Source organism: Seriola aureovittata, chromosome 15, assembly GCF_021018895.1.
Source record: "Seriola aureovittata isolate HTS-2021-v1 ecotype China chromosome 15, ASM2101889v1, whole genome shotgun sequence".
In the NCBI taxonomy this organism is placed as follows: Eukaryota; Metazoa; Chordata; class Actinopteri; order Carangiformes; family Carangidae; genus Seriola; species Seriola aureovittata.
Window position 1 is genome coordinate 18,436,255 of NC_079378.1, and position 24,373 is coordinate 18,460,627.

General features: G+C 39.2%; 1 protein-coding gene across 22 annotated transcripts in view; it reads left to right on the forward strand.

The window, feature by feature from the left end:
* The window catches only part of picalma (phosphatidylinositol binding clathrin assembly protein a), a 44,798-nt gene that overhangs the window by 9,008 nt on the left and 11,417 nt on the right, over nt 1-24,373 (forward strand). For 9 of the 22 annotated variants that reach the window (XM_056396889.1, XM_056396888.1, XM_056396899.1 and 6 more), the window contains 14 exons: nt 7,672-7,814; nt 8,104-8,179; nt 8,296-8,398; nt 8,589-8,682; nt 8,829-8,940; nt 9,650-9,756; nt 10,153-10,194; nt 15,175-15,186; nt 15,364-15,449; nt 15,801-15,924; nt 16,388-16,521; nt 17,055-17,140; nt 20,814-20,888; nt 22,581-22,688. In XM_056396889.1, coding sequence (XP_056252864.1) covers nt 7,672-7,814; nt 8,104-8,179; nt 8,296-8,398; nt 8,589-8,682; nt 8,829-8,940; nt 9,650-9,756; nt 10,153-10,194; nt 15,175-15,186; nt 15,364-15,449; nt 15,801-15,924; nt 16,388-16,521; nt 17,055-17,140; nt 20,814-20,888; nt 22,581-22,688 — 1,302 coding nt within the window. The remainder of the gene's footprint in view (nt 1-7,671; nt 7,815-8,103; nt 8,180-8,295; nt 8,399-8,588; nt 8,683-8,828; nt 8,941-9,649; nt 9,757-10,152; nt 10,195-15,174; nt 15,187-15,363; nt 15,450-15,800; nt 15,925-16,387; nt 16,522-17,054; nt 17,141-20,813; nt 20,889-22,580; nt 22,689-24,373) is intronic. The other 13 variants (XM_056396901.1, XM_056396910.1, XM_056396902.1 and 10 more) reach the window with 3 other exon arrangements.

The following is a 24,373-nucleotide window of genomic DNA, read 5'->3' on the forward strand; positions in this document are numbered from 1 at the left end:
GAAAGAGTATTTGTTATGAGTAAGCAGTATTGAGAAAGTCTCCCCACTTCTATCATTTGTTCACTGTTTGCCATAGTTTGTAGTCTATAAGATCATTGTGTGAGGCCCTTATGTTCCACTGACAGCCTCTCCCACACCCATGGCCTACATGCAAATCAAAATGGAATGAAACTGGACCTTTGAACGATCTCATGTCCCACCTGGTTTGGGTTTGATGGGTGAATTGTGCAGCAGCATTTAACTCTTGCCCACTGGAATTGTATGGCCTGTGAGGCAAGTTAACATGGCTGGCTGTGGTCGGACATTGTTGTTCGGTTAATCCACTCAATACAGGAATCTGGGTTTACTGATTTGTTGAAATTATGCATATAAACTATGTTTCTAAAAGAGATTTAGGCAAACGTACCAGAGAATTTCCACTTAATGAAATAGTAAAATGTTTAGAGTAGAGGAAGAAGTAAATCATTATAGAACAAGATAGCAGTGAAAATATTTCACATCATCAGATCTTATATCAGATCAGGTCCCAGGCCTCTCAACAGAGCTAAAGGTGGTGGCTCTTCTGTTTCTTCCTCAGTTTGCTCTCCCGCGAACTTCAGCAATGTCAGTCTGTACATGGTTCACCTGAGCAATAATGCCAGGTACACGATTATGGATCTGTACCTTAGCACCTTCCCAGAGGCCCCTCCTTTTGGTTTCACCCTCCACACACTGAATGTAGTGCCATGTGACTGCATTGGCATCAAGTGACAGACCTTAAACAGAGTGCTGACACCCTGTCCACCAGCTGAGCTGAATGTAGTGTACTGTGACTCTGAAAGACCTGTGAGATTTAATAGGACAAATCAAGCCACCTACCATTTGTGGTAGCAGTGGAGCAAGTGACACCTGTCTCTTGCCTGACACCAGTTTAGCAAACCTGTGTTACGCAGAAGTTGCTCAATTATGTGAAGTGTTTCTCTTGACACAGAATGCTTCATCACAAAAAAAACTAGTACTCTGATACTCTTCCTGTGTGTAAAGGTGAGCACAGGCAACCAGAAACACTTGTAGTTTGTCTCCTGGGAGCTCTTCAATGTAACCTCTTAAATTATCTGAGTTTGTGCTGGATATAGTTCCAGGGCCTAAATATGCACTTCAGCCGGCATCACGTAACTGCATCGTAAGGGGATCCGCGTTTTACTGAAGCAGTAAGTGCTCCTCTAGTTCCTTAAGTAAGCCTTGGATTGCCATGAGTAAACAGCCAACAGGAAGTAATTTCATTACCCAACCCCTCCCTGAGCCCCTGGGATCTGAGCTGATCACATGTGAGATTGGATCAGATACTTTTGGTACATTTCCTGGCAATTAGACCAGTATCATTATTTCAACAACCATATTTGGCCATTGGAATGGCCTCGACATCCCAGACATGCTATGGCTGGTTAAAAAAAGATTTTTCTAATTAAATTAATTTTTTATTTGAAGGATTCAGTATTGATTCTTAAAATCCTCAGATCGGTGGTTACTTGTTGTAAGTGGCTCAGTTAGGGCTGCAGTTGTCAGACATTAAAAACGGTCACTATACCCCATTTATTAGTACTGGCATTTTTTTTTAAATAAGAGCCACATTTCCTATGAGTTTTGTCGCAGCACTGCCCTGACCCCTGTCCATGACTTACTGACAAAGCACATCCATGAAGCAAAATATGGTATTATTTCGCTTACACAGCCAACGGTTCAAGGCAAGCTCATGAACACCACGAAGCCAGTCTGTAAAATATGTTTTAAAGTTAGGGAGCCAACTTGGCAAAGCATCTCACTGACAGACATGTTCACCTGTTCAAGGAATTCAAATAGCGACAGGTTAGCAAATGTGCTAACTTCGCCATTACATACAAGCTGCTAAAAAGCAGCCGTTCACAAATGTGCAGATTATTTCAGTATCAGATGGTTAGGCAGGTAACATATCATAGTCATAATTTTGGTATTGTGACAACACTAATTACAACGTGCATGGAAATGTTATGTTAAGATATATAAGTATCGTAGATGATAGCCGCTATATGAGCCGTCTTAAGTTTCGACAATGTCAACCGCACTGTGAGTAGTTACAGGATATGTGGACCCAGTGCAGTTCACGGGATTGTCATGATGAATGGATGGTTAGCTGACTCTGGCTATCTCATAGCAAATCTAGAGTGACCTGAGTTCTGTTTGTGTTTGTTGAAGAGGTATTATCTCTGTCGACGAGATGCGGGGCTGTGGAAGTCGAGTGAACAGTGTGTGGATTCTACTCTATTCAGTGCGTCCCTGGAGGGGGCTAACACTGGCTAACAGCTGTCTGCCAATGTCAGGCTGATGTTTTGTCCAAACAAACGATATACATGAATTAGTGAGCAGGCTATCAGTTTCTGTCCTGTCTTTGGTCACAGTGATCATTACAGTGATGTCTGTCATGTGTAGCTGTATGGGACAGAATTTATGTTTAAAATAGCAGATGACGCACTTCTAAGTGAGTGCAGGTGTTTTATTCCCACTCAACAGTTATACAGATGTAGGGCTAAAATATATATATATAAAATATATTCAAGGAAACAACAGTGTTACTCACTTGTTGAATGTAGAAGAAATTTTAAGTTCCCAGAACAAATTATGAGAAGTGTAATCATCAAGACAGGAATCACTTCAAACTGAAATTAACTGATTCTGGACTTTGTGAATTAAAATTTTAATCAAATTTAGAGAGCAGTGTTGATATCCAGCCCTAAATGTCATAATTCATGTTATCTTAAAATTCCAGATGATTTCCAAACTGACATGCATCCAAATTCAGAGTTGCTAGAATATTACTCAGTCAGGGCGGTACACAGATTTAGCAAAGTTCTGGAGTAAAAGCTTTAAAGTGCTGACTGCTATATCATACAGCAGCATCTCCAGTGGTTTTTATTCTTTGCATCTGCAAACATGAACAAGACAAGCTTTGCCACTGATATCTAGAAATCTTGTTGAACCAACTTTATTTGATGCCTTGTGGGCTCTGTTTAACGAGGCTTTTTAGAGATGCAACACAACATATTCAGTCTAACTATAAATTGGAAGTTGCTAATTCACATATAAATGTATACATTTATTTAATTTTAAATGAAGGTAAAACATTTGTTTTGCTCTGTTATTTGATATACTAGTTAATACATGTTTACTACAGTATATCATTATACTTTGCCTTAGACAAATAAAAGATGCAGCTATTTCTTAGCTCTTGAAGCTAGAAAATAGTTACTTATTTTCATTTATTCAGTCATTTCACAATCCCATCCAATACATTTTTTTTATTACTCTTAGGTCCTTTACCTTAAGACCCAAGTGTAATCCCTTTCAGTATGTCTTATGCAGAATGAACGTACGGCCAAAACAAAAAATCAGTTCCCAGTGTCAGCTGATTCTCAGTGATTGCTGTGAATCCATTGCACAGAAGCACTTACCCACTACTTCCTCTTTGCAAAGGAGTTTACTCATCACTTCCTGTCTTATGTTCTCGGAAGTCTATCAGTAAGATCCATATGATAATGCAGCCATCCTTGCTCAGCTACTTCAATTCTCCACCCTGTCATGCTACCTCTTTTGAGAATCCTCCATGGAAACAGACCCTGCATCTTATAACTAAGCTTTTGTCAGATTTCAACCAGCTGCTTCATTTTACTTTGACTTGTATGTCACATTTTAAGACCTTTCATAATGTTTGTTGACATTGCAGCCAAAAATCAGTTCAGCCCACCCTAAGTCAAGTCAATTTTATTTATATAGTTGAATATCACATGCCACAATTTTCTTTATGGGGCTTCACGCTCTGTATAGCATACTGCACCCTCTAAACTTAAACCCTTGTTTCTGATGAAAAACTGAAGTAACCTCAGGAAAAGCATCAGAGGAGGGATCCCACTTCCACATCCCTGAGATGTTGCAGCATGTTGCAACCTACCATCAACCATGCAACCTGTCCAAAAGGTGCTGCATTAAATGTGCTGCCATCCCCTCTGTTCGGGGTTTTATTATCAGGTTGCAAATCATGAGTTATTTCCTGCTTTTCATTCTAGTGTCATTCTAGTGTTCTATTTTTAGATTAAGTCTTAGTCCTGAGAGAATAAGTATGTATTAGTTTTAGTCATATTTAGCCTTTTTCTAGACAATTTTTAGTTGACTACAACTCTGGATATTTTAGTGTTGTTTTTGTTACAGAAAACCATAAACATTTTAGTCTTTCTTTAGTCATCAGAAGACTAGTTGACAAAATGTTGTTAACATCTAGTTTTAGTCAAGACTAAGAATGACAATTTCCATTGAACTTCAGCAGATAAAATTTCACACAAAACAAACAAACAAAACAGTGCAACATATCCTGTTGAATTTTTTTTTTTTGTACAGCAGTTCATTTTTTACAGACAATACCTTCAGACTGGCTTTTGAAACACCTCAAAAGTGTTTTTCAATTATTTTAGTCCATATCATATCCATTAGCAAGGCAGGCTCTGGGTACATCCAGGTGTTCCAGGACTTCTGTTCCCTCAATCATGATCCTTGCACTCTCTGGATGAGACATTATAGCACCTCTGGTTACAACGATTTTCTTCACTTCTTTGGTAACTTCCCCACCATCCTGGCATAAATGGGTCAGAATCACTCTCAGTGTTTTAAGTCATCATATTTAAAAACAAGAGTAACAAAATGTACATTGTGTCTGAACTTAAGTGTCTGATTAACCTACCAACTGCTCTCTGAAGAGGTCCTTCGCCATTTCTCTGAGATCATTAAGCTAGAGATAGCAATCTCTCTCCTTCTTTCTCCAGACTTATTAAGAAAAAAAAAAACAAGTTACACTTCTTCCCCATTAGCATGAGTTTTTAATAATCACATCACTGGAAAAAAGGCTGAAGGATGAGGTTTATGAGGCCTGGACTGATAATAACAAACTGCACCGGTACAATAACAGATCTCTACTGTGTTTATAATAATCAAATAATAAATTGATAATTGAAAAAAATCCACTTTCTACACTCATTCATACCTCTAGCAGCGTGTTCCTTTGCATCAAATCATCATTATTGCAGCCCTTTTTTGACGACAACAACGAAATTATTTTCAGGGTGTATTGGTCCAGTTTTGCCATGAATGCTTTCTCCAGGTTAACAGTGGTAATCATTCCCTAACAATTGTTTATCTGTATAAAAAGAGGACAAATAACAAGGTAGTATTAGTAAATGTAGAAAATTAATATTATTGGTATTATTATTATTATCAAGAATGAGCTAATGGACACATGAATTCCCCTTAGGGGGATAAATAAACTATCTATCTATCCATCTATCTATCTATCTATCTATCTATCTATCTATCTATCTATCTATCTATCTATCTATCTATCTATCTATCTATCTATCTATCTATCTATCTATCTATCTATCTATCTATCTAACAAACTTGTAGTACTGTTGTAGTAACTTTCTTGTAAAAGCTCTTGATTTTAAGTTGTACTCACTAACACCATGAATCATTTCTTAGATCATATTTTGTGTACTTTAAGAAAGATGTGAGCCCTGATCTAAGTGACTGCAGCCTTTGCCAATTGCCTCAGTTCCTCTGTGGATTTGGGCTGTCTAAGTTTCTTATGTCATTTTATGTAATCCCAGACTGAGCAGCACCAAAATAAAGTTCACGTTTATCTCATCAGAAGGGTTTGTCCTCCATACACACAGCTTGTCAGGCCCAGCACTACATTGTCATGACGGGCTCCACTTTGATCACTTTAAGATATAATTTGTCAGCCTCAGCTAATATGCTATAAACACCCTGACATTTGGATTATTGATTGGATGATCAAGAGCTGTGGTTGTTATGAGCCATTTCAGTGGGATCTGAAAAGACTTTTGTTGTCACATGGGTGGCCTATTGTGTATGTAAAAAGCAAAAAGCCTTTTGTGTGGCTTTCTGCGAACACAGAGGAGGATTCATAGACCACCCATGTAAACAGGCCTCAATGGGTATCACCATCACCTTCAACAGTTAATGTTAACAATTAACTTAATCAAGATTTCAGTAGCTTTGTTTTCAGTTCTATTTTAATCTATGCAGTGAATGTAACCCATATATAAGATGAAATGGGGATATATAATTGAATATGTCTGTGTGAGCCCTGATCTGAGCCTGGAGAGGATTGTTCATCTCAATTCAAGTATGAAATTCACTTAAATATTTATTTACATTGTCTGCCAATCTCTTTTTGGCTTCTGATGGGTATGAATATTAATAACTGGGATCATTTTCAACAGTTAGTCTGTCACATGATTTTGTATAAGAGCACGAAATGAAGACATTCCTTTGCCGCCACCTCAAAATTTTAATAATATCTGATTACATTAATATGTGGGACTCCAAAAATCAGATTCTGTTTCAGTGACTGTCAGACTTCTCAGGATTTTGCAGTTTCCTCACATGAATTTAGCTTCATTGCAAAAGGTGTCTCTTCTTTTGTTTTCGTTTCCCATATAAATATAGCGGTCAGCACCCCCCTTCCTACTCCATCCTGGAGGAGTTCACAGTCAATTTCACATAGTTCACATTGTCTTTTTTTTTTTTTTTAAAGAAAGAGCTGTAGGGTTTTTGAGCGGGCTTTTACCTTTCCCATATTTATTTGTTCAAGTACACATTTTTAGTTCCTGTGCAATCTCGTTTGTTATAGTAACATTACAGTACTATGGTCTATTTTCAATATACCTTCAAAGTATTCTGCTTGTATTTATACAGAAAATGTGGGAATGAATCATTGTTGTGTTCTGTTGTTAATCAACTTCCTCATGTCCATGACCTGGTGAAAACCGCTTTGATGTATTGTTGTGTCTGATTCCACCACTCTGTATTCAGCTTTGTTAGAGTAGTGCCAAATAGCATTTTATCAAGAAACTGTTTTTCTTTCAAATACACTGATATTTTAGTGTCACTTTTTCCCTCTTGCTACTGGGAGAACAATGTGGCAGAGGTATTTTTTGGTTCCTCAGTTTGGACATGTCCTATGACCATCTTTGGAGGCAGGCCTACAAAGAATGAGGAAGTACAGTTTGAAAGCAGGTTGCAAACCAAGCAGACATATATTTTGATATAGGGAAGACAGAGGAAGGTTGAACAGCATTTATATACATACACTGCCCAAACTAAAAACCACAGGATCCATGATGAAAGTCATAAAGGTTAAGTGGAATTTTTCTAGATTCATCTAGATTTTTGAATTGTTGAAATTGAGGCATTTATTTTTTCTTAAGTAACAAGCATCTGATCAGGGGTCATGATCATGAAAATGTCTACCTCCTCCAGATTTTACACATTTCTGTACCCTGGCTTTCTAGAGCTGTTTGTCCTTACAGTCTCTGTTTACCTGAACTCTGACTCACCAGCCATTCCACTGCCCTCCTGTATTTTATCGATTTTAGTTACCTCGGTGTTGTGAAAAGGAACCGATGAAAGAAAATGGGCAAGCATCATGATGAAAATCTCTGCTTTCACTGAACAACAAACTTGTGTGCTTCCTCTGAGGTGATGTTTGCTCATTAATCCACCCCCCCTCCCTCCCCCTCCCTCCCTCCCTCCTTCCTTCCTTCCTTCTCTCTCTCTCTCTCTCTCTCTCTCTTTCTCCTCCCTTAGACCTGATTCAGTGCACAAATGAGATGAATGTGAACATCCCTCAGCTGGCTGACACATTGTTTGAAAGGACCACCAACACCAGCTGGGTGGTTGTCTTCAAGTCCCTCACCACCACACACCATCTGATGGTCTATGGCAATGAGGTCAGGACTTGGGTTACATCTGTTCTCCACCTTTGCTCAGCTGAGATTTTATTTGTTAAATAACCTGATATCTAATAAACTGTACACTGACTTATACAATACGTTGCGTTGGGGTATGAGATAGCTTGGTATCATCTCGCAGTAGTGCACTAAATGTTACATGCCCACAAATAGAGTTGTTTATTGCACAACAGTTAGCTGGTTCCCTTTATGGGAAACACCACTTGTGCAAGCACACAGAGTTCCTCATACTTCATACGTTTTGTTGGTTTTTTTTTTTTTTTCGCAGAGATTTATACAATATCTGGCTTCAAGGAACACACTATTCAACCTCAGCAATTTTTTGGACAAAAGTGGGCTACAAGGTATATTACCAATGCTGTACACACTGTGTATTAATAAGCATTTGAATACTCAGAAAATACTCACCTGTGTCATGACACTTATCATGACCCCCTTACTTCTTTTGTTTGTAATGTAGGCTATGATATGTCAACATTCATAAGGAGGTATAGCCGCTACCTGAATGAGAAGGCTGTGTCTTACAGACAAGTCGCTTTTGACTTCACTAAAGTGAAAAGAGGGTAAAGATCTTTCATTCTATTTTATACATATGTTTTGTGTTGATTTAATGACTTTGACATAATAAGAATCAGCCATGTCCATTAACAATACAAAAGCCAAATGACTATCAAGACTAGTGTCAGCAGATATCTCAGGAGAGTGTTACATTAGATTTGTTAAAGCATTCTCTTTTTTTTTTTCTTTCCACAGATCTGATGGATTGATGAGAACCATGAACACAGAGAAACTCCTCAAGACCATACCTATCGTCCAAAATCAGATGGATGTTTTACTTGATTTCAATGTGAGTGCTCAGTATTGGCTGCGCTGTTTGACATCTAAATCTATTGCTGATGCTTGTTCCATATATCATATATGTTTTCATTCTTGTGACCCAGTGGGTTTTCGAAATGATGAATTTAAAACTCAACAGCTGCACCTCTCTTCCAGGTCAATGCAAATGAATTGACAAATGGCGTGATCAACGCAGCCTTCATGCTTCTGTTCAAAGATGCAATCCGACTGTTTGCAGCCTACAATGAGGGCATAATCAACCTCCTGGGTAACAACAAGCTTTTGTGTTGTCATAGCCAGATTTACTGTTTGGTCGTTAAGGGTTTTATAATTGTAGGTGACAGCAGAATCTAATAAAGAGAAGTTGTTCGGCCTGGTGGCTGGACATAAGTGCTATGGGGTGGGGCTCTCAATGACAGACACACAAAAAGGGCAGGTAGAGAGACTGACAAGGTCCGGTCCAAGTGGTGAAAGACTGAATGACTGACTCCAGATGTTCTTTCTATTATTTAATACTTTGCACTCAGGCTTGAAAGCAAGGATGTGTTAAGGATGTGGCTTAAAATGAATTCGCAGCAAGGTTTGCTTTCTCTTTTTTTTTTTTTTTTTGGCATGATGAGCACTCATTCCTCAGCTTTTACAGGACAAGGCTACCCACCTAGGTTTCACCTTCTTATAGACAAAAAAAATATTGTCAGTAGGTCTTGTTTTTATACTGTGAAACAGGAAAGATGGCTAAGATCACTTTGTAGTTTGAATCGAAATTGTAGTTCAGTATTCATAAAATTTCAAAGAGGGCTTCAAGTCGGTCTCTGTCTGTCTGCTGAGACTGACAATTTTGATCCATATACCCTGTGAAAATACCGTCGACCATAAAAGTATATTGTGTTTTGAAAATATAAACTTTAAAATGTTGAAGTAAAAGAAAATGATAGTGTCTTAATCATTTTGTTGTGCTAACTCTCTTATTTTACCAGAGAAATACTTTGACATGAAGAAAGTCCAGTGCAAAGATGGACTTGACATCTACAAGAAATTCCTGACACGAATGACACGAATCTCAGAGTTCCTCAAAGTTGCAGAGGTAAGTCAGGACCCCAGATCAGCCAGTTGGGGATTGCAAAGGAACCTGGTATCATTGAGGGGGGTTGCCTATGTTTTTCTTTTTCATCCAAATTAGGCATGCCGATATGCAAAAAAAATCCTATTGTGATTATTTTGGCAGATATTGTAATATGAGTCACAATAACATTTTCACTGAAAAAGCATCTCTGTCGCACCACAACGCTTATGGTGCTAACAATGCAGAACAATGTTGTGAAGCATTTTACCTTTATCAAAAAAATTGCAGCTCCTGCAATTTTTTTGCAGCTCCTGGGATTTGGATATTGCACTTGGCCATATCGCATATTTTGATAATATTTCGATTAATTGTGCAGCCCTAATCCAAATTCTGATGGTCCTTGTTCTCTTCCTGCAGCAAGTGGGGATCGACCGAGGGGACATCCCAGATCTGTCTCAGGTAAGCTGAAATGCAACATCTAAAGATATTACTTTAGATAACATACTGCGCATTAACTTGACACCCATCACCTCTTTGCTAGCTTTCCTCAACTAAAAACCAGAGAATGGCCAAATTTTGGGGAATTGATATTATATACAACATTATTTATATAATGTTGTATATATTTCTAGAATGTATATTGTAGCATGCATTTATTTGCCATGAAAGATCACACACATGCGCTTTCAGGTAGCAAATCATTATCGAATAATGGCTGAAATGAAGATTACTGTCAATGTGCAGTAATACCTGCTGCTTTGTCTGCCTTTTGAAATACTGTAGTTATTACCATTGGTGCAGGTGTGTCAGTTCACCAAACCACAAGAAAACTGTTTGTTATTTAGTTACATTCCTGTGAACTCAGAATTGATTGATTAGAATTTGGTGGTCAGAGTTCAAAGGTCAAGGTCACTATGACAATATAGAATACGTTTTTGGTCATAACTCAATAATTCATACACTAATAACAGGGTTCCCATGGGTCTTTGATATTCTTGAAATATCCAATAGGATAAATCAATTAAGTGATGACATTTTGTATCCAAAAGGTCAAAGGTCAATTTCACTGTGACATCGCAATGTTCTCGAAAACACATCTGGCCATTATTCAATGATAACTCAGGAACAGAAGGGGAGGTTGTGATCATATTTCACATTTGGTCAAATACTTATGTGGAGACACTGATCTCGGGTGCATGTAAACTGCAACTAGGGCTGCGGTTATTATTTTAGTAATTGAGTAAATTACCGATTATTTTATCGATTAATCGAGTAATCAGATAAGAACTACTTTTGTCTTATTAAAGAGCAATATAAAAAAGAGAAAAGAAGGCAGGTCTCTTCAATTGGACAACTAATTTGTTTCCTTTTAAGAAAAATATAAATTTTTATTGCTTACATTGCATACAATATAATCTGTCAAAACTAAACCCATTTAGTGCATTGAAGTGAATCGATCGAAATTCGCCATGCCGTAGCGGGCGGGTCCTACAGTGAAAACTCAAAACCTTTGTAATTTAATTTCACAAAGGTCTTAAGATGAGAGCCACTGATCATCATGTCGATCTGATGAATTCCCTAGGAGGAGTTTGTTAAAGTATGACGTCTTGAAATCGCAAAAATTGCAGATTAAAGTCAAAATATCTCACTTCCTGTTGGGTTTAGGGTATGGGTTGTCATGTCTCTTGTAAATTTTGACATGGTACATGTGCTTACCAAGTTTCGTTCAAGTAGGTGAAACCCAGTGAATTTGTGCCACAATGGGGGCGCTATCGAGTCATTTTACCAGACACCTATAAAATACGTAAATTTACACCAGGTCTGACGCATGTGCAAAGTTTCATGAGTTTTTGAGCATGGGAAAGGCCTCCAAAAGGCGATTCATTAATCGGAATAATAATAAACACTACAGTTAGAACAGGGTCCTCGCACTCTTTGGTGCTCGGGCCCTAATAATCTTTGCAAAAACACAAGGTTCCTTGCACCTCTGGCGCCATGGCCCGCTGGGCCCTGGCACATTCAGTGCTCGAGCCCTAATAATATTGCATTGCTTTGGTAAGTTAACTTGGTAAGCTAAACCTAACTACAGCTCAGACATAATGTAAACCCTAGTTGTCTTCTTGGAACACTTTGTGGCATTTCTAAGAGGCCAAAAAATGTTCTGGAAGGATAATTTCTCCTGGAGATAGTGTGTGTGTGTGTGTGTGTGTGTGTGTGTGTGTAAGCAAGCCTTTACACTCAAGCATGTGGTGGTTGCAGTGAAGAAAAGTGAGCATATTATCATGCTCAGAACTGAGGGCCCTGCGCTTTGATGCAATGTTTCCTGCTGCAGAAAAAAGATGCTCTGATTGTGTGGATGTTGCTGGAATACAGAGCAGGGACTTTGCCAGCTTTGCCAGTGTTAGATAATGTGCTGCATTTGTTTTCCACCATGAAAGTGGATTATCTTTCTTGGACAGGGGATGTTCTCCAAAATACATCATGACCTCCTGATGCACAGTCTGGTTTAACTGCTGCTCCTCATCTTCTTCATCACTAGGGCTGGAGTCTGATCCCAGCATGTTGTTGAGAAATGATGTTACACCCTTGACATGTGTGATTGGGTTGTCTTGTGCTGCCATGGCTTGTACTGTGGTTTGGACCTTGAATGTTCATCAGCAGGCAAGAACTTACATTTTCTAAACCTAGGATCCAAAGCAGCAGCTATTAGGACTGTGTTTGGAGATTCAGGTTGAATCACTGATAGTCCTTGCCATCTTGCTGTGGTCTGCTCTGCCACACCTTACTGGTGCAGTCTCAAAAGCTGAACTCTCAAAAGCTGAACAAGGGCCCGGCTCAGCTCCTCAATCAGGTTCCACTGTTCAGGCTTGAGGTCAAGGTAGTGCTGTTTTCCTCTTTGAGTCACTGCTGGGTCTGAGAGTCACTGGCCATCTTTGTTCCAGCAGCCTGGATAAAATGTGATAAGTGCTGTTCCAGGAAGTACTCACATCTTGAACCAGCATTCGATGCGGCGTGCCCATTTGCTGCCGCTTAGCTTTAAGTATGGTGCTTGCCAGCTCACTCTTCTTAAAGTTCTCAACTAGACATCTTGCAGCAGCCACACACTTGGAAATAGCTTGGTGATTCTTCAGAGCGCTTTGCACAACCAGGTTCAGGGTGTGATCTGCACAACGCACTGATGCCCATTCATGCTTTTCTGCCAAAATCTTCACGGCTGCTGTTACATTGGCACCGTTGTCATGAACAACAGCTTTGATTTTTTTCTGGTGGAATGTCGAATGTGGCTATAACATCCTCAAGCCACTCTGCAATATTTTGAGCCGTCTGTCTCTCCTCAAGGGGCATCGTTGTCAAGCTGTGGGACTCCATCTCCCAGTTCTCCCCAAGAAAGTGACACGTCACCCCAAGATACGCCTCAGTAACAACACTCGACCAAATGTCACTTGTGAAAGCAATGCTGTCAGTCTCCTTAAGAATGTTCTTCAGCTTGCCTTTGATTTCTTCATACCTTTTCTCTTTCATCATTTTTGTGAAGTAGCTTCTTGAAGGAAGTGTGTACCTGGGACTGAAAGTGGAAATCATCTTCTTAAATCCTTCATCCTCCACCATGGACAGTGGACGCATGTCTGTTACAATCATGTTCAAAATGCTGTCTGTGAACTCAGCTGCTTGCTCAACTGAACATGGTGTTGCCGTCCGTACAAAACTGTCCATACAATGCTGTGATTTACTGAAAAATTAGAGAAATAATATTGAAATGTATTACTAGGCTTTAAATATCATACTGTAAATTCACAAGACTGGCTAATGAACTTTTATTAAATATGCTGAAGGATTGCCCTACACCTGCTGACGTTACAAACGGCAGTCAAATATTATTTTGTTTTGCTTATATTTTGTTTAGTAGGGTGTCATTATGAGGTGCGTGTGTGTGTGTGTATGAGAGTGAGTGAGTAAGAGAGAAGGGCATGTTCTTGAGCAAAGCTTGGCTCACAGAGGTACATCATAACTAGCCACCACATGTTCTTCATTAGCCATTACGTAAAACCAACATGCATTCCTTACTAGCATTAACTAGCACAACTACCAAATGTCGTTAACTTCACCTTATGTCAGGTCCGCTCTGTGAAGTGGATGCATAGACTGGATGCTTTCTAGTGAGGTGCTAAGGCATTGACGTCGTGCTATTGTGGTAGGTAGCTCCATTTTACAATGGACACACTGTACGGAGTTGTCGGGTTTTTTGAGCTTGCAATGATGCCAAACTTTAGACAGTTTCTGTCGTTTTCTCTGGCCTGTCTCTTTGCCTCGTGTCTCACTACTTTCGATCCCTTTGTCCATTTTCCTAACCGCTCCATCAAACCGCGTTTACCTTCACTCACGTATCAACAGCGTAAGTAAATAACTTTGGGGTAAGCAACTGGTGGAAGACTGTTGTGCAACAGTAATAATCATTCGTGCGAAACAGGTTGACGACTGGGCCCTCATATGGGTTAAAACGAAGCTTCAATGCAAAGAATTTGCCTTGATTAATTTTATTAATCGAGTTTCTCTTCTCTCGATTCGAGTTTAAGAATCGTTTCAGCCCTATCTGCAACTGGACTGGTTGGCAGAAGGATACAACAATAAGGCAGTGATTCAAGTTCATGCTGCACTTGTAGAAAAAAAAATACAGCTATTTTCAAAATATTCTGTGTTTAGAGCATCACGTATTACCACTCACTTTTAAAGTTTGAGGAATTCAACAGATCTTTTTCTGTTTATAACACATGTCTTTAGGACTTAAATAAGGTTGTTGATCAATATTGATGATGTACTCAGATGTCTAGATCACTTAATAGCTTATTCATATTGTGAGCAATTATCTGCAGTGGTCGTGAAATGTGCGGCCGTATTTATGTTTTAGTTGATCGAGTAGCATTAACACTGCAGTACACTAACCATGCACTGTAATATCTCGAGGCATAGTTACAGGCTTTCACTGAATATGCTGGGGTTATTATTTGTGCTCTAACTGGCTTAGTGATCTCCTTAATAAGACTTTTCAAAATGTGGTTATTATCCTTTCTCATGCTGCTAAATCCCTGCAGCTTCAGGCTGGACTAGTTTTAACACCAAGTGCTTTGCTCAGCAGGCAGGCAATGCATGAGCCCATGATTGCACAAACATCACACTAACTTCTGACTGTGCACGTCATACAGCAAATAAAGGTGTGAATCAAGGGTTTTAGTGTGGGATATAATTGACCCATCTTATATAGATAATTGAAATCTGAATTATGTAGTGAATATTATTCAGCAACTTAGTTGTTTATTATGTATTTTGTAGCAGATGAACTAGAATCAGGTAGCTTTCTCCCAAAAGTTTTCCTTATAATATCTTGACTGTTACCACCTTTATTTTCTGTATTTTCCCTTCCTTCTATCTCTCCATTTTCAGTTCACAGTTTGTGTAAGTATCTAAACCTTTTCTCTCTCTGTCTCTGTATTTGAGAGTAGCTCTGTTTGTGGACTCTTGGCAATAACTTGGCATGCTTCAGTGTTTTTCTCTTATTTTTTCAGAAGACATCTTGAATTAGGCTTTCCTCAGCCTTTGAAACTTAATGTGTGTCAATGACATTCATGCTAGGCCCCCAGCAGCCTGCTGGATGCCCTGGAACAACACTTGGCCTCTTTAGAGGGAAAGAAAGTCAAAGACTCAACAGCAGCCAGCAGGTAGGTCTGCCTCATCTCTCTTCACTTGAATTGGCTCCCTGCCATCTAGGCTCAGAGCAGAGGCCATATTTGCTTCAGCAACTTGATAGTAATGCACTGATTAAAAGTTAGTTTATTGTTTTTGTTTGTTTTGTTTTGTTTTTTCCAGCATGGAAGATAATAAAAATGTGCTTGTTTTTTTAAGTGTCAATGTATGTGTCACAAATCAGAACTCGGTAGGAACACTACAGTTAGGTTAAGCAATAAGCATACAGATGTCCAGTTCAAGGGTCAAGTTCAAAAGTGTGTTTTCAAGAGCTCTGACGTGATTCTTGATCAGTCAATGTTTTCCTTGTCCGTCCCTTGATTCAGGGCTAGCACCCTCTCCAATGCTGTCTCCTCCCTGGCCAACACCGGCATATCTTTTACCAGAGTGGACGAGAGGGAAAAACAAGCCGCCCTGGAGGAAGAGCAGGCTCGCCTAAAAGCACTGAAAGTACATTTTCCTCATTCACCTACATTCATTTGAACAGGCCAGAGCAGCACTGTCCAGCGGTGCATACTGTGTATAGTCCTTAGTTGAAATTTTTGTTCTGCGTATGAAAAGGTGGGAGACATTGGCTTTGGGGACGTCTGTTGAGGAAGCTTTTTCCCAAATCTGCAGCAGTGCTCACTTTGTGTCATAGTTTTCGCTGTTTTCAATGTTTGGCATGAGTTTTTCTGCCTGCGCTCTTCCCTCTCTGTGTTTCATTTGTGTAGCAGGCTGTGGCATGCTCTTCATAATGTTGATCATCAGAAGTGGAGCTAAAAGAAAATGCAAATCAAATGCATAGCCACAGCAATTGTGATTTTTGAGTAGTAGGACTCTTCTGTTAACAGCTGATTTAAATACTGTCATACTGAGTAGCTTATATGGGTTAGACAGTGTGTTGGTAACACTAGCCTCCTAATTATTGTAGGAGCAGCGTCTGAAAGAGCTCCAGAAGAATCCTTCTACAGCAACCACAAATTCCTCTCCCATCTCCACAGTGGATGGAACCATCAATTCAACTCCTGCCATTGACCTGTTCTCCACCCACAGCTCCACCAACAGGTGAGGCCACAGCACCTGCACCCGATCACCATCCGGTGACGGAGCTTCTCCAAATGTCTTAAATGGGATATTAATGCTTGTACATGTAGATGCAGATTAACATTTATTATTTAGTTCAAAATTAGTGGTGTAACAGTATGCAAAACTAACATTGGTTCTGAAATCATGGTACGATGCAAGTAGAAGGTTGTTACCAGTTATTCGTAGTTCTTAGTTGTTTATGATCAGATCTTTGATCCTTAATAGAAACTGGGACACTGCTGCAGCAGCACTAATGACATTAGATGTAGCACAAGCAAATTCAATAAAAATAGAAATATTGTACTGCTATGTTACAAATAAGGGCAACATAACATGTAAACATAACATTGTCAGAAGCTTTAACATCAGAAAAAAAAAAAAAATTTAAATGCTGAGAACAATTGCAGTTGTATTAGTTTCTTCTAATAGCAACTGAGGTGAGAACCTGATGTTTTGTTAATGAGTGACTGATTTATCGTCTATACCCTCATTTTCCTGCTTGTTCCCTCCAGCACATCCAAGGGAGCCAACGACCTTCTGGACCTGCAGCCAGCTTTCCAGCAGCCGCTACCTCTCTCCACCAACAACACATGGGGAGGTCAGAGCTCCACTCTGCTTTTGCAACAGTCCACACTGCTTCCACATTTACAAACACGCATACATGTATACAATACTGAACATAAGTATTTTTTTAAAGGTAACTATTTAAAACCCAGTACTGGAATATGCTTCTGTTAATGGTCTTTTTCGTGAAGTGTTGGTCATATATTATACATATATTAACTGTAGGTGGCGTTTTACTTTTTCTGTAAAACATCAACCAAGGGGCCCACAAATGTACTCATTCTGCTTACTCATGTTAATTCCAGCAGGTGTGATCTGTGCTCTGAGGTGGACGGATATTTCCCAAACCCTGGCTGTAAACATTGTTATATCATTATTCATCAGACACAATAAGTAATTAAATATGTAAATAATGTACCAGATTTATATTCTCAGATCATGTATATGTGAATTGATTTTGTGTAGTGTATTGAACTGTTTGCTAACATTGGCACATGCTAAAACAAAATATACCTATATCTGCATGTCAGATTTTTATTTAATTATTAAAGGTAAAAAAAAAAAAGTTTCACATTTAATTTAAGGTCATGTAAGTGGCTGCAGAATGTTGCTTGCTAGTTTATCACGTCACTGTACCTTTAAATACAGGATGCAACTCATGCCTGATTTGTATGTGGAACTGATCTGCATATGCCATTAGGGCTGCCACTAATGACTATTTTTCTATTGATTAATCTATCGACTATTTTATCACATAGTCTGATAGATTAATCTATGGTAGATAGATTAGTCTATCTCTGAAGACTCTGGCCTTAACATTTTCTTAAACACTTATTCTGTATAAATTCTAAGGTAGCAGCAGACGACTTTATGGCTTTATGAGAGTATTTAGCAGCTGCAAGCACAAAACACATATTAAAAAGCTCTCCCTACTAATGAAATGACAACACTTACAAATGAAGTCATCCTTCACATTTTTGTGACTGATCTCACTGTGCATCATATAATCACAAAATAACACTGGTGGAGGGATTTGCATTGTGATGTGCTCATCCTCCCTAAGCCAGCCACTAACCAGATGTAAGGATGTGTATTGGAAGGATTTTTATCTTATCCATATCCTTATTGAACCAGCTCATACTATTACTGGTTCTTTAAAAAATAAAAAATAAATAAAATAAATAAATATATATTCAGAACAGGATTTGAATTGATTGGGCTGGTTTGTCTGAGACAGATGCTCAGTTTACAACAATCTGCCACATTTTAAAATTCATGGTAAACTAATATAATTTGTTAGACTTACATACAGACAGCTTTAGCTTTTAGCTTTTCCGAACAATACGCTATTAGCGTAACCAGCACAATGTTATTGTGAAAATATAACCGGGAGACTGCAGACAAAACAGTTCAAAATATCTCGATTTTTCCTAAAAGTCAAAAAGTTGATGCATTAGTCGAGAAGACCCTGAGATATTAGCTGATCCACTGCACTGTTTTTTTTTTGTTGCCTCACAGTACACAGAGCAGTGCAGGGGCAACAGTGTGACAGGCTGTAAACTCCACAACCTGAGTCATGTCTTAAAATGACTGAACCACCAAACTCACTGTGATAGAAGTAGAGACAGTGATGGAAACGGATGGCAGTGCGACTTGTTGCTTTTACCTGATGCAGCACTCTCAGCTCCGATGTCCAGCTGACATCACTGTCAGCACTTCGCGGTGCTGTAGCTTATTATAACAGCTACGATCAAGACACTAACTTTTACTGGTGTTTACACATTCCACATGATGAAAAAAGACATTCAAACGTGAGTAAAACATGAGTCATGGTGTAGGAATATGGAGTATGGTGTGGGGCGGCTGCTATTATAAGATAAAGTGTGAATCAATTAACCACAAGCACCTGACCGATTAATATACAGAAGATGCCCCAACCCACCCAGAGTTAATGCATCATTTACAAGTGCAAACTCTTAAGACGACTTAAAAGATCCTTGGTGGGGGCAGCCCTAACATCGTGCTGAGTTTCAGTAGGAGCCTTATCTCACATATCTTTATAATGTTGTGTACTTTTCACTTCAGTTTCATATCAGAGGGTTTGTAAATAATGTAGTTGACATACATAGCAACAGTGTTTGCCACTTAAGAGATTAGGCCACATAGTGCTCTCGTTATTGCACACTTGATGTGCATAAATTCAGGCCTGACAAACACCAACATTTTGAATGTAGATAAAGGTAATAAGTATAAAAGCTTGTTATTAAATGGACTATGGACTGCTACATAATTACATCTTTATTACCATGCCACTTTTATTATGCAAACTTCCTCAGATTGACACTCATTCTTAACACAATCACCACATGCAGCTTTTATTGTTGTTAGATATCAGCCCCTGGGCTGAACCCTGACCGTTCTGATAATGAAAACCTGTAACCTGTGGACTAAACCTGTAACCTGTGGACTAAACTATTGATAAAACCGTTCACCAGACCTGAAATTTGGGCAAATAAGAGCAGTGCATCAGAGTGCATGATATCATCCTATCACGGCATCACTGGCAATTTTCCCCTGCATGTCATCTTGCATGCACTTTTTCTAACCTCTCCTTTAACTCCATTCCAAACTCAAACCCTTTCATCACACTATCTGTTGTCCGCCTGTCCACGGCATCCTTTACACGCTGGTAGTGTGTCCTGTTGGACACCTAGCTATGAAGTATTCGGTGGGATTGTTTGGCTGTGTCTTCTTTCTCTTTTCTCTTTTTTAACAGTGCAGATTTAATTTTGTGTTCACACAGCATAATGTGCGCTGTGTCCTGGTTGATGATTTATTGTTGGTGATTTCACTGTGTGATTTAAAATTGCTATGGAGTGACTATGTAGACGAGTATATTTCAGGGCCGTAGGGAAAGAAATGGAGAAAATGCCTGAGGTGGTTTAGGGTCAATGGTCAGAACATACAGTTTCTTGACACTTTTCTCACATTCATCAAAGATCTGGCATGCTGCCCTACTCCAAACATTTGTTTCCTTCCACAATTAGGCTGAGTTCCCAATGTTTCTTGCAATTCCAATTTTCTCATCTCTTTATCATTCTTCAGTTTGTATTTCAAAGGCCTAAACTCTTTGTTGCATAATTGTCTATCTTTATCAGCAGAATTATTTGTCTTCAGATCATTACACTCCCTGTATTGACTCAAGCTCTTCTCTGGCATCTGATCTTGATACTGCTGCACAGATAGAGACATTTATCACAGGTACTATGGTGGATGACCATCTGGCTACTAGATTGCTGACCTGCAAGATATATTGTGTAAAATATGTGAATTGTCATGAGTAGAGCTGAATTGACATGGTGTCTTTTAATGAAATCAGAGCGTTCCTCCTCCCTCCCTGCTTCCTACAAGTCCGAGGGTGTGAGCCTGCATTGCATTGTGGTTAGCCACCAGTGTGAGCTGCCCTTAATTTCTCCCCGTATTTAGTCTAGCCTTGTGATGAGTGGCGGCTTCCTCTGCTTTTGTCCTGCAGATCCTGATCTTTGTTTTTCCTCTCTAAATAGCTGTTTCCACAGTTCCTTGGCTTCCTTGCTGCTCTTTCATTGCTTTTTTTTCTAGTGTCATATCTACATAATATTCTCCCATCTTCCTCCCTCTTCCCTCTCTCTCTGGTTCTTTGCATGTCTGCTGTTGTTGCTGTTTGTCAGACTCCTTTTGTGGGCCAAACCCTTACACCACCCTCTTCCAATCTGAGCCCCCTGCTGTAGGTGGTCTATTCAGAGGTAGGTACACCCAGACTGATCGATGTGTTGCACGTCTTTCTCTGAAATCCACCATAATATATATATATATATAATCTCAAAAGTCAAAAAGTAGTGAAAAATATCCATCACACTGTCTTAAAGCCCAATGTGACGTCCTTAAATGTCTTGTTTTGTCCAAAACCCAAATGTTTACCAGAGAATGTTTGGCATTTATGCTCATAATTTACTGACTGATCAATTAATTGTTTAGCTTTGGAGTTTCTCAGAATCAAAAAATGTTTCCTACTCACTTGACCCTCAACAAATATACGTTGAACAATAGATCAAGGAAGACGCAGATTACAGTTCCCTCTCCTTACAGTAGCCTCAGATACCATGCAGCCACACACTTTTAAATGTATTTGTACCAAATAGCACAAAAAAGAAACTAAAATAAACTGTAGTTTGTGGTACACTTCATTCATTAAAGAAAAATTATACTACAGACGGGTGACTAAGCAAAGGAAAAACCTAACAATTTTGTGGAGAAACAAACCATCAGTGACCACTTGTGCCCTGCGGATGGGGGTACTGTCATCCTGAGTATGAAGATGATGTGACTCATGCCGTGGTCTTCACAGTCACCAGATCTCAACCCAGCTGAACACCTGTGGACTGAGTTGTTAGACAGCACTCTCCACCACCATCATCAAAACACCACATGAAGGATTATCTTTAGGAAGAATGGTGTTCATCTTCCAGTACAATTCAGAGACTTGGAGAGTCAATGACAAGAAGCACTGAAACTGTTGTGGTGGCACATACTGATCCAACACCTTACTGACATACTTTATGTTGCTTTTTTATGTTGTCTGTACCATGCAACTAGAGGGAAATAGGTACTCTGTGTAAAATGCAGTACACAGTCTTGTAGCTTTGTGTCTTTAGTCACCTGTGTATATATAGAAGTAGTGGTAAAGCCACAGTAGCCAGGACATGGCGATACAGGGAGCAAACTGCTGTTTCTTTTGAGCCTTCGTGAGAGAGGATGCTGGGAAGAAGGACAGTATCCTGACACATCGACCTGTGTCAAGACCCCTGCTGTGTGTTATTACATAGAAACAATAGACATGGGTGTTTTGACATGCATCATATCACGCCAGTGGTTGTTGCCCTTCAGAAAATTAATTTTCCTTGAGAAACAGGTTACCGTGTATGTGGTGCTATCAGCCTTAACCTGTGGTCTTAGCAAAATAACAAAAATATTCCGCAACTGATCAATATGAATCTACAGCATTGATCAGGAGGGTTGCCTCATGGTAGAATTTTATGGCATATTTAATAGGCAAGTTTAAACTTGCAGATTGTTTTATCTACAAGGGCAAGAGAGCAGCTTTATTAAAGTACAGTTGCTCTCAAGCTCAGGTATGGCTGATTTGTCCTGTAATGGTGTGCTTACTAGGCAAAGAAATTGACAGTATAACATGGGTGACTTTATACAATAAATACACAACATCATCACTGTTTTTAAGGTAGAATAGCCTTGGTAAGTCGTGTTTTTGTGTCAAATACTGAAAAGTAAATGGTTTATACGATTGTCACTGGGTCTAATAAGAAGAGTTCCAAGTATTGTGTGTGTTTTTTCCACGCTGTGGTTGTCTTGGGAGGAACAGAGGAGTTGTAGTATCAGTATCTGAATCCTGACTGTTAGGTTTCTTTTGGCTTCACCAGGGTTCACAGCCTCCACAACACCACAGCAGCCACAGAACTCTCGAGGCCTTAATGTTGACTTTGACTCTGTATTTGGCAACACCAATGCCAACAACCTGGATTCTACAGGTAAGTACTTCTACACATGTGACATTTTCTCTTCCTCTTTCCCAGCAGGCATCATCCTCTCCTGCTGCACACTGAAGGTTTTGGTAACAGATTAATTCCATCGTGTTGACTGTGGAAAATCAAAGTGCTTGGTGGGCTTGTGTGTCAGTATGTGTGGTTTATGTAAACTCTGAATGGGAATTCTGAACAAGGAAAATCTTTCAAGGAAGTAACCAGATGTTTGGTTCCAGTGGCTCTTAATTAGGCTTTTGTTATATAGACAAACAAATAAGGAAGTATTATTGATCACCAACATGAAAATGCCAGAACATGAAATGCTAAAGGGTTTGCATTTGTGTGGTTATACTTAATACTATCCTCTACTATAACTAGCCCACTCCTTCAATCTGTTTTGAATTATCCTGTTGAAAAGATGGTTTAGTAGAAGAAATCTTCCCTCGCTCTCAATGAGATCTGTATGAACTCATACATGTATCAGCCAAATATAGAGGGATTATAAGGATTCAAAAATTTCAAGGTAACCCTACACTGCAGTTTTCACTGATCAAATGATTAGTCATGATTGCCCATCCCTCCTTCACTGACATACTCAGAACAAAGTAGGGTGATCTATCTAATCGGTCATTTTCGCCAAAGTCCACAATATGGATTTTGCAATACTGTCTAAGCACACGCACACAAGACGATTTACTTCCCACAACACCTCATAAATGATGTCACACCCACAGGTTAAACACAGTGCTGACTTAGTGTGATTCATGCTGGACTTAAATCAGTGTACGTTCATCAGAAATTTAGAGTGCTTTTCACCAACGCTGTGGAATGTCACCATGTCACATGACATTAAAACCTGGTTGGGGCGAGGTGGCTGCAGTTTTCTGAGTCAGACGCTGCAGTTTGCTCTCCTCCAGCTGCATCAGCAGGAAACCATCTCTGTGACGACAGCACTTTGTCCTGATTGGCTTAAGGCGTCATTGACACACATGAAGTGTGGTTTTGGTCATATTGCCACCCCTAGAACCAAGTGGAAGCTCCAGTAGATATTTTCACTGCATTGCACAATCATACGACAGTGATGTAGGTGGGATGTTTCTGAAATGTCCCGCCAAGCACATCAAGTATTTCTTATCTTTGATTACATCCTCATGTCATGTACTTCAGCCGTCTCATCCGTTTTTAGCATGCACAGGTACAGAAAATTGTGCTTTTTAATCTGTTGCATGTGTTTTCTGTGGCCATAGAAATAATTTCTCGCATTCTGATAATTTATTGTCTACTGATGACTGTTACTTCCACTGGGCTCTAAAAGTCACAAAAATAAACAAAAAATTTAGTTGAGGTTTTAGAGATACTATTCTAATGTGAGAAATATTTGAAAATCAAAATAAATAAATGAATAGATTGGTTAGATATACATGGGTGTAATTACTAACAAATGAACCTATCACTGGAAACACTGGCCTGTACACTGTGTTTAACATTGTGTAATACCGAAATGTTTTTTAAGAAAATCACATAAATTGTGATTAATCAGAAATTTGTAAAACAGTGTCACTAACATTGCCACTGGAGTGTGACTGAGGTTGACAACTGTTTCATCTTTTGCCTCATTAGTGTATTTAATGTGTATTAATGCCAACGTATCATCGTTAATTTGACAAGAATTCATTGATGTTTTCTAGATA